The sequence below is a fragment of the Phaseolus vulgaris genome, chromosome 2 (genome assembly GCF_051622355.1).
Source record: "Phaseolus vulgaris cultivar YP4 chromosome 2, ASM5162235v1, whole genome shotgun sequence".
NCBI lineage: Eukaryota > Viridiplantae > Streptophyta > Magnoliopsida > Fabales > Fabaceae > Phaseolus > Phaseolus vulgaris.
This window is the reverse complement of record NC_143499.1, coordinates 2352198-2363680: the sequence shown is the minus strand read 5'-3', so window position 1 is coordinate 2363680 and position 11483 is coordinate 2352198. Positions and strand designations below refer to the sequence as shown.

The 11483-nt window shown below is 30.2% G+C and overlaps 1 protein-coding gene across 1 annotated transcript; it reads right to left on the bottom strand.

Moving 5' to 3' along the window:
- Positions 1-1171: 1171 nt before the first annotated feature.
- Positions 1172-6026, bottom strand: LOC137810127 (uncharacterized). The gene is made up of 6 exons (XM_068611262.2): positions 5572-6026; positions 4543-4778; positions 4209-4467; positions 2191-2370; positions 1961-2116; positions 1172-1648 (listed from the first exon to the last, which is right to left on the bottom strand). The coding sequence occupies exons 1-6, from the start codon at positions 5599-5601 to the stop codon at positions 1481-1483; spliced, it is 1029 nt and encodes a 342-aa protein (XP_068467363.2). The 5' UTR covers positions 5602-6026; the 3' UTR covers positions 1172-1480.
- Positions 6027-11483: the final 5457 nt, after the last annotated feature.

Genomic DNA, 11483 nt, shown 5'->3' with positions numbered 1-11483 from the left:
GCCACATCTGTATAAAGCTTGGGTGTTGAATAGATTTATTGTTTTATAAAAAGAAGAAAAGTGGGACGTAAATTGATGGGTTTATTATTTAATTTTATGATTAATTACATTTTGTCACCTGTTCATGGGTTCAATATATAATAAAACTGAATAAGTATATTCTTAAGTTGTTTAATGAGTTTTAATGACGAGGCAAATTACTTTTTGTGACAAGAACTATAACAGGGTTTTTGAATCAAAAGCAATGCTGATGTATATTTCAACGCAACTTTTCTTCCATTCAAGTTTCTTTACTAGGTATCTTTTTTATTCAAATCTACGAATTACGAATAGTTACTTTTACTATTGTTTTATTAATGTTCCAGTTTTCTTTCTTTTAAGAATATATTTAGAACAACTTTTCTATAAAGCTTTTCTAAAAGAAATAGAATTAATTTAATCACAAACTAAAATTAACTTTTGCATGAACCTTGTTTTAAAAAGATTAATGTTAACTTTGTATCTAAACTCATAGTTAACTATAGAATCATAATATTTATTATACATGTATTATTTTTTGCAAAAGTATATTCTGTGTTTTAGTTTAATTTTGTTTACCTACATGGAGAGTGGATCTCCGTTAGGATTTCACTCAGAGTCAGCTTTCCAACTGTTAAATAGAATTTGTGCTGTGGTTGGTTAATGATTGCAAGTAGCCATGGTTGTTGCTGTAACTTTTTTTACCATCTTCACATGCAAAAAATAAAGAATGAACGTCACCTATGGTGGTATTCATTTGCTGACATATGTTCCAATGTCATTAGGGTCACTACCTAATGAACTTGACCTAATGTAATTCTACATACACAATTAGATTTTCTCAAAATTTTCCCACGAAAAATGGTTTCACGTGACGTTACTAAGATATTTTAATCAAGCACGAAGCCCGATTGGTATTTGCTTGTTCAGACCCATAGAGGAGCACCAAGATCAATAGACTATTTTTTCTTAGAATTCAACAACTTTTAATTTTGAATAGTGTCTTGGAACATGACGTGAGTGGAAAAGAAGAGAGTTACAAAGGACTTGATGCCCGTGACTTTGAGAAGCTAAAAGCCTAAAAATGGGATGCCAAACTGCCATTTCAGAGGGTTAAAATTAACAACAAACCAAACAAATCACTGAACACAGGTTTGAACAAAACAATGATGATCTTTACTTAAATCAATTAGCTGGCAAAGACATGTACATGTTTCACAGAGGAAAGGGAGGAAGAAAGAAACAAAAAAGACTACAAAGGAACAAGAAGCCTTTCATTTCATCAACGAGGTTAGTAGATCACGAGGGGGAGACCAAAATAGGCACAGAACACTGAGGTAATGTTCCAGAAACCAAAGCAAAACTTTTGAACCCTGAGGCTTTACTGGGGCAAAAGATGAGCGATGTTGGTAATGGTATTTACACCTTTCTCCAGCAGTCAGAATAGAAGAAGAGACTACCACTAATAGTCAGCTTCAAGAAAACTCTCATAAACGGTTCCTTTCAGCGTTTTGTTAACGTCATCCCAGTTCTGAATGTGGTCTGACAAGGGTCCTCTATGTATCTTAACATGACGGCTCGTTAACTCCATCTGTGGCAATCCTAAGAACCCTTGAACATCTTTTAGTTTCTGCAAGAAACACACACAGTGAATACCACCATGATGCAATGAAGAGTGAAAACTAGGAAGAAATGAATAATGCAGTGTTTGGTGGAGGAAAAACATATAGAAGAAATATGTTGAAAAAATTGAAACATGTAATTTTTAGATGCTTGGTAGAGTAGAAATAAGTGAAAAATAGAAAAAAAAGTTCTGTGAAAATAGATAAGTATTTAGCTAAACTAAAAATTTTAAGTTATCACTGGCAGATTGTGATAGCATTACATCCAAAAGGATTATGCAACCTTTTAATGATTTAAGATTTTATGATGAGGTCCTTACAGTGTGATTTCTCATAAGATCCTCATAGTACACAATAATATGCCGAGTGCTGTTGAAGTATTCTAAAGCTTTAGCAGATCTCATCTCCATATCCTTCAAGTCATCCAGCAAGGATGTCGAATTTATGATAGGCTTGTACTTTGAAAGAATATCCGCCTAAAAGAAACCAAATATGAGCCACATTCCATGACTACAATAAGAAAAATCAAATGAAAGATGGATCGAGAGACCTCTTCTGCAGAGTGCACATGAGCCTTGTGTGTTCCATTCAATAGCTTGGCATAACGATCATATGAATTGGCTAGCATTGATACCATCCTGCGTAGCAAGTTTCTCCGGAAAAGAAATATAACAGAAATACGCCTACGATCGAAATACTCCGCTATTTCCTCATGGTGTTCCATCAATCCCTGCAAAATCCAGATTTCTCAGTTCTTTTATTACTTCAAGACAGATCAAACATCAACATAAACTAGATGGAAATAAACAGAGTCTGATAGGGAGGGGAGAAAGAGCAGGACAGCAGGTAGATGTGAGGTAGACAGCATATGCCAAATTCCACAAATTTCATAGCCACAAGAAAACTCCAGTCCATAAATTCATCCTAAAGATGATTGCTTTCACATTTACGTTTCCTGATCCTGAAGTAACTGTAGAACTAGAAGTGCATTTTAAACACAAGATGACTCAAGGTCAAAGAAATAAGTAAAGCAAAACAAAACTATAGAGGAACTTTGAATTTTAAACATTATGTTTGGTGGAGAGGAAGGGAGGGAGATGAGAGAGTCAGTTTCGGGTTGGTTCACAAGGAGGAGACGGATTTTAAAAAATAATTTACTTTTGTATCCTTACAATTTTAAATTTCAAAACATAAGTAGGGGTATTTTAATCATTATAGATGAAATGTTTTAAAGCCTCCTCCTCTCCCCTTCAAATGCCCCCAACATTGGAAAGGAGCAAAAATTAGATGAAGATGGATTTTGCTCCCCTCTGAAAATTGAATCAAACAACACAAGTTTAAAATAATCTCTTCCCTCCTCTCCATTTTCCTCCAACTAAACACTATGTAAGTAAACATACAACAGAAAAGAAACTAGAATTCTTCACACCAAACATTCTTAATACTATTTCTTGGCATTACACAAATTCACAAGAGCACTTAAGGAGGATAAATATGTAGAACTTAGTCTTAGGGAATCCAGGAGATGCTACAATTCCACTTGAAGCATCCAATGGTAATAACTACCAGAAATACTTGAATGGCATATTCTCATCTTTCTAAAAAAATAGGGCGATAGGTCACCTGTACTACACTCCTTAAATAGTATACAAAAATATTTAAAAAGCAAGTTTGCAGCACAGACATATGAGTAAAATCATTTTAATATTCAATGCCAGTAAGAAAAATTTGAAGAACAAGATGTTGCAGTCTCCAATCTTTTTGGAAGTACTTTTATTAATATTTTCATAAAGCTGATCAGGTCTATCAACCCAAATTTAACTAAATTTAACCAAATTTATGTAAAAATTAATCATCAAGATTTCGTGAGTTCATTCAATCTCCTTTTAGTAAAACTTGTCACTGCTGTGTAATACTTGCATTACAAATTTCACAGCTCAGATTATATTCATGTGCAACTACGTAGCCCATTTCTATTCAATGCTCATGGTGACAATAGAAATGGCTAATTCCAGATACCAAGGGTGAAATCGTAATGAAGCTAAAGTATCCAGAGGTTTTCTTTATCTTAAATCCTCCCGGACAGAAAATACAATCTAAGCCAGTGACATATAATGCAAGGCAACTATGCCTACTAAAAGAAATAGCATTATTAGTGTTTTTCTTCTTGAAGCTTCTATAACAAAACATAAGCTCAATTGTACTTCAACAGACTCTAGGAGTTCAGTTTTTAACCAATGAGTTGATAAATTGTAACATATTTTAGGATTCACATGTGATTCTAGTAAGATTTAAGGTGAATGGGGAATTACTTTCAAAACAGTTTTGTAAAATTTATAGACAAACATTTAGGGCAGTACATGTTCAACTGCAGAAAATAACACAACACTACAGCATAACCTTACAAAATCCCTTTGACAGATAATCAGGCAATGTTTAGTGGCAGTATCTATAGCAGGAAAAGAAAACGACATAACTTGCCCAAGCCATTAACTAAATCAATAAATGTGTGGATCTTTCGACAACTGTAAGTAACTACTAAGAAAACTTAACAAAAAGTATGTATACCTGATTAAGCATCCACTTCAATCCAGTTGCAGCAGAGCACTCGTTCTTCGAAGCACTGTTGAACCAGTCCAAATTGTAAACTTTATCTAAAGTCTGCAAAATTGAAGACACATTTTTTCTTCTCTCTCTAACAGAAAATATCTCCCCATTCGAGCTTACATTGGTGTGGCTATTCAAAAGGGTCTCAAACCACCCACTACCTGATCTCTGATTGGACAATATGGCAAAGAACAGTACAGGATTATGAGCACACTCGTTCCTGGCAAACAACATGGCAATCTATGAGCACCTAACTAAAGCCAACTGATAAAGATTGACAGAAGCTTCTCACTACCTGCTAAAGGATGAGGGTTTAGGATAATGTAGTAGGTGAGGAGTATTCATTAGCTTCAATCTACTCTGAGCATGGTTGTCAATGACTTTAAAATCTACAAATGTAGTCCTAGCTTGAGTGCTTATCTGCTTTAGACATGCAGAGAAGATAAAAACGCCACAAACCATCGAAAACATTACAACTGCTGTCCTTAACAACATCGGTGATCTCTTTGGAGGCTTCATAACGAGAACTTCCTGCAACCACATACACGGAGAAAGTTACTAAAATGCAAATAATGAGACAACTTCCATTGCTAGGAAAGGCGTCAAATCGGTAACTTCATGGAGCCTCTTCCTTCCTTCACTCAAAATCCCAGAAGAACATAAATGAAAAAAAAACACACTGGATATTCTCAAAAGGGTGCCCAGTCTAATACCATCCAGATGGATTTTTTCCAAAAAAAGAAGATATTATTCTTGGCTTTGTTAGGATATTAGTAATTAAAAGAAAACAACCAAAAAAATATCAACAATGAAAACTTTAGAGGCATAAAGAATTAGTCTCGGTAACGCATGAAGCAAAAAAAATCCAGCAAGGCAAGTCCCTGACACAACAGATGCACGCATTTGCCAACAATTAATAAACATTTTAGAGTATAATGAGCACCCACATCCAGATAATAATAACCCAGAAACATACAAAGGAGCTTAAAGTGTTCCTCTTTTCTTTTGGTGCTAAAGTGTTCCACTTTAAACCCATATATCATTTTGAATTTCTCTTTTCCCGAATTCAAACCAGTCTTCTATGAACCCGCGTGATTATTTCCTCTTCCCCTTGTAACAACAAACTCCCAGGGTACCAGAATTAGAGGATAAAGTAGCAGAAGACACTCTAAGTTGAATTTTTTAACATAGAGAAACCCCCCAAAATGGTAGAAAGTTAGAATAATTGGCAAACAAGAGAAGCAAGAGAAGAAACACATTGTGCAAAAAGTACATCTGGGTTTAACAGTAGAAAGAAGCAAATACGGAACTAGAGAGCAAGTACCTTGTAGAACAAACAGATGTCTTCTACCATTGTAGTTCTGAAGAGAGTGAGAGAGAAGAAGAAGAAGAAGGTATGTGAGTGAGAAGTGAGAGAAAGGGGTCAGCTTTGGAGCTTGATTGCCTGAGAACGGAACCCCAAATGGCATTCAAAGCCCTAAAGCCAACCCAAGCGAAGCAGACGACGAGGACAATACCAGCACCAACAATGTGCCCTTCTTCACGATTCCCTATGCTTGTTGTCTTGTTTCTTCTCTCTCTCAAAATCAAAATACTTTTATTTTATTAATCTTCTTCTTCGTTCTTTCCTTTCTTTTATCTTCTTTCACTAATCTTATTATCATGACGATGGCGATGATTAGTAGTATTAACAAGTTAAAATATCAGTAACAAATTTGGCGTGCATAACGGTGGTGGTTTGGTAGGTGGGTGGAGTCCCACATGCGAGCCAAGAGGCGTGTCAATTATGAAGAAAACGAGAGAGAAAAAGAAGAAAGAGTTACTCTATTTCTTTATAATACTATCTCACCTAAATTAAAATTTAACTTTCTACTTTTAGTATATTCTTAAATAAATTACTTATTTATTTTCAGTTTTTATTTAAATAATTTATGAAACATTCTAAAAATATAAAACAGGGTATAATTAGAAAAAAAAAACCCTTTTTATTTTGAATTTTAAAAATAGAAATAAAAAGGAGAAAATTTGCTTACTCGGACCAGATCTTTTGACTTTGGCTTCCTCACAATGATTTCTGCGCAAAATTTACTTTTTCTTTTCTTATTTTGCCCTATTGTTAATTTCGTGTTGGATTCTAATTTTGACGGGATTTTGATCCAAATAGAAATATAGTATTAAATAAGTAATGATTTCTATTGAGTAGATTTGGATTTCGTGTTCTTCTTTATTGTAGAAAGGTGTTACGTGGATAAGTGTTGCTCCTAACTACTATAAAGTAAAATGAAGAAAAGTATGAATATTATTGTGCTAGTTTCATATGAATGATATTACTACATCACATGGATCCTTTCACAAGTCTTCTGTGGAATTAAATCCTTCGTAAAATGCTGACACACAGAGCAAACATTAAATATAAATTTACTAGTCTTTAAAAGAAGTGGTCAGAAAAACGAGTTAGTTGAATAACACAAAAAAAAAAAAAAAAACAACAAATAATTAGTCTTCGTTTGGAGGGTGATGGATGGTGAGTTTTCTTGTGATTGATTGACCTGTAAATAAATTAAAACGAAATATGTTTCGATATGTATAGAAATATTTTAAATAAAAGAGTTGAGATACATTTTATATAAATTTTAAAATTATTTTTACTCGTTCTTATTAAAAATAGTTTTTCCAATTCTGATTTTCAGTTAGAAGTTGTTTAGTCTCTTTCAGTATTTTTATCAATATTTTAAAATTATTTCTATCTCTCAATTTATCTTTGCTAAAAAAGGGGCCAACTGAGTTGAATAAGTTTATTTGAAATATTCATTTTTAGTTATGTAACACACACTATACACTGACACGGATACAGACATACGTAAATTTTTTAAAATGTAGGACACGGAGACACGAATCTATATATTATATAATTATGAATTATATAAATTGATAATAAATATTTATGTGCATAAGTATGTTCCAAATTATTTTTTGGAGCAGAAAGTTATTTTTCATGACTGATTCACAGGGATTTGTTTTTTATTTTTATAATCATAATAACAATTTATACAATAAAGTTTGATATTTTAGAAAATTATTGTATTTTTCCTTTTTAAAATTGTGTTAAAACCGTACTAGAATTATAAAAAATCTAACAAATACTTTTTGAATTGGACATTTCACGGATACATGTCCTACATGTTTGTGTTGGTGTCCAATACGAGTATCAGACACCAACACGTCATTTAAGAGGAGTGTCTCAGTTTCATAGTTTTTGAGTGATGTCTAGACCGTGGACAGTGTTTGGCTGTTTATTAACTCCTGGAAGTTTAGAAGCTCATGTGTCTTGGCATGTTAATTTTTCTTGGTTTTACTTCATATGAATAAATATTGAGTTTTACTTCATGCACCTATATTATTACTAATGCATCCACATAGAAACAGAGACAAACTAAAATATCCTTTCTCACTGGACCAAGTTAGTGTTGGCGTACCAATGTTGCTGTCTCTGCTATCGCTTTCATCATCGTTGGTGCACCTCCATTCTCCAACGTACTGTTTGAGAGGAAGAAGATAAAACTCGTTCTAGAAAAATCTCGTTCTGAAAAGCCATTCTGGAAGTTATGATATATGTTCCAAAAAAATTGTTTTGCAAATTTGTTTTAGAACGCATTTCAACTTATTCCAAAAAAAATCATTCGAGAAGGTATTATTTATAGTCGGAAAACTTTTGGAAAATTTATTCCAAAATATATTTTATGTGTTTCAAAAAGTTTATTCTAAGAATCCTGTTTTAAAACTTTTGTTCCAGTTGAAAATTCTAAAAAAATTATTTTGGAAATTCCCAAAATAGAAAATCTGTAATTAGAAAAAGTCACTTTTACAAAAAGTAAGAGGTTAGTTTAAAAATTATGGGAGTGTAATTAGCAATTATGAAAATACAGATAAAAAAAGCTTAAATATTTATGTGACTTCGTATTTATACTATGTATGTATGTTTTTTTTTTCTGCACTCTTATACTCAAATTATTTTTGACAGTTTTAAGTGATTCTTGAATACAATTTTGTAAGCAAAATGTGTGTCTGAAAGAAAAATTTCATAAAATAAAAAAACCATTTCAAAATATTTTTTCAGAACATATTTTTTTACTTTCAGAGATAAATCTAGAATTCATTAAAATATGTTAAAAAAATTATGTTTAAAAAAGTATGCTACCGAAACATTTCGAAAAGAGTGAGCTGTAAGTTATTTTAAAAAAGAATAAAATAGTCTTTTCAAAAAATAGTAGGGTGCAAGAAGAAATGTTTTGGAGGTATTGTTCATGGGTTGAGAGAACGCTGTTTCTTCTTGCACCTCCATATATTTTTCTTCCACCTCCATAAATTTTCATATTTTCAAAAATATCTTTCTAATATTTTGGATTATGTAATTTGGAAGTCTTTTTTTAAATTCATAATTAGCTTCTGAATTACGTAATCCAGAAACTTTTTTCAGATGTATGATTAATTTTTGGATTATGTAATCCGAAAGTCTTTTTTCAAATACGTGTTCGGATTACATAATCCAGAAGCTACTCTATAGGGGTGACACAAGAAGGTTAAAAAAGAATTTTAACCTTGTGTATGAAGGTGAGAGAAGAACCTATGAAGGTGCAAGAAAAAAACAGTCTGAGAAAAAATGCAAGCAACTTGTTTGATCCACGCCTCAGCTCAATAAAATGTTGGATCAATATTTTGAATTTAAACATTAATTAAATTTAAAGTGGTTCAGTATGACAAATACACAGTTTGACTTAATCTAAAAAAACTAGAACAAGGTTTTTTTTCACTATATTTAAGAAGCTTAAAGGGATAAAAATAATATTGTACTAAAATTTTATTTGTAAAAGTCAGCTTTTAAATTTAATTATCAAATAAAACATGAGATTAAGACTTTTGTGTTACCAGTAATTTTAATATCAAGTCAATAGTAAATTAATAATTAATTAACTAATGAGGTAGATGTCACGTTAGAATAATATAGTTACGATATTTATCTTCAAAAACTAATAACAAATAATATAATTTTTGTTCTATTATTTAGAACTTCAAATTCACAATAGAATATGATACTGTTATAAAATCTAACCTAATATATTTGATTAGTGCATGGCTTAAAAAACTTATTTATTTAATGTCATGACCAATTGTTAATTTTATTATAAAGCTTAAACACATTAACAAGAATATTGATTGATTCTTTTACTAATCATTAATTTAATAAGCCTTTACTAAAATTCAATTTTTATTTGAATAATGTACTAAGACGTTAGAGGTGTGGTATTAAAGTATGATAAATATTTATTAGTTATGGTACTTTGAATTTAAAATAAATTGTTACATTTTGTATTGATAATTTGTAATAATATTAATCATTAGAGATTTTGAAATTGAGTTATCACATCTATATGTGCATAATCTATAAGTAAATTAATAAATAAATTATTTTAATATTTATGATTATCATATTATATACATGTATATTTTGTGGACTTGTCCAATTTGTTGACATCTTATTTATAACCATTTTGATTACAACTGTAAAATATTTCTCAATATCATATATTTTACCATAATGAGAAGTCTCTAATTTTAATAAACCGTTTTATCAAATTACAAATGATTTAATGAAATATAAAAATAGAACAAAGAATAATTTTTATTTTAGATTGATAACATCATGTATTGGGTCTTAAACGTATACATTTATCCCAACATAATGATTTTATAAATCTAATTTTTAGCTGAAAAATAATTTTTGAAGGTACTTTTCTAACTCTAACTCTAACCTTTTTATCAATTGATTTAACCCTAGCATTTCCCTCCTCTTATTAATGTTCTCAATTTATATTAATATGGTATAAAATATTAATATGTTTTTATAAATATTAATTTATCTCTTACTTTTTTTTGTTCCTGTGCTTTTAATAATAAATAAAATAAAATTTTTATATATAAATATAATGTCTCGCGCGTTGTGCTTCTCCACCTTTAGAATGTTTGGAGTAACGTGTACTTTTGTTACACATATAAAAAGTATACAATGAAGTGAGTCAAATACTCAAAATAGTTTAGTAATAAATTAAAAATTGAAAGTAAGTATTCAACTCTTATTTACAATTAAATATATTTTTATTTATTTATCAAAGAGTCTTATTAAAGTTTATCCTATTAAAAACTAAATATATATATATTTTTGTGGAAGAGTCTTATTTAAGTTTATCCTATTAAATATTCACTTTGTTATTTGTTATTGATATTTTTGTACACTTATATTTTATATTCTCAACATGAGAACGTGTTAAAATAGTTTTGTGAAAGTAAGTTAAATTTAATTTTTTTTCCTTTTATTATTTTTGCATGATAATATAACTTCTGGTAGAAACTAGAAAACAAGTGGGTTGAAAAAAAAAGTATTATCCAAACTTTACAATGGAATTGAAATGTTCTTCTTAACAAAAAAAAAGAGAGAATATCCCTTTATAGATAGCGTAAACAAAAAAGGTCTCCTTCTCCACTAAATTCTTTAATATTTACTTTGGATTAGACAGAATGGATGAGTAAGGAACAATAATATATATAGTTTTTATATTTGTGGTACACGTAAATCCTACTATAACTATATACTTATACACATGGTGATCAAGGATATTCCACATACAATTAAAACTTTATATGGTTTTCTTTTCTTTATCAGAAAAAAAATAAAATAAAAAATATTTCAATAATACTTTAATTCTTATATAATAAATTTTAATAATGTCATCTATTTCTATAAGTTCAATTTAATAAAACATCAGAAAAAAATATCTCCCCAAACACAACTATTTCAAACACAACTCATTTTGTTTTGGTAGGTTGTGACAATTATATGATGTAAAACATAAATCCATAAGATTTTTTTATTAACTTTATGATGAACTGTTTCATGAGGTTCTTTCATTGTGTAACATTGTTAGTTGCTATACTTCTTTTATATCCACTGCATCCCAAATTTAGAGAAGAAAGTTCAGATAAACTACTGAATAATTAATCAACATCCATTTTCTTTTTATTATGATTTGACACTATTCTTACAATAAATAATTATTTGTTTACCTCTTTATCCTCTTTTTAAATATAAAAATATGATGGTTGATCATGTCATATTAAATTGGTTGATATAGACTAGAATGAATATTTTAGAGTCCTTACATTTTCTTAATTAGATATTGT

Excerpts from the sequence above, each read along its gene's own strand:
- LOC137810127 (XM_068611262.2), bottom strand. The coding sequence starts at position 5,601 with ATGGTAGAAGACATCTGTTTGTTCTACAAG. Across the intron at positions 2,371-4,208 it reads TGAAGTGGATGCTTAATCAG|GGATTGATGGAACACCATGA; the intron begins GTATACATACTT and ends TGGATTTTGCAG. Across the intron at positions 1,649-1,960 it reads ATCTTATGAGAAATCACACT|AAACTAAAAGATGTTCAAGG; the intron begins GTAAGGACCTCA and ends TGTTTCTTGCAG.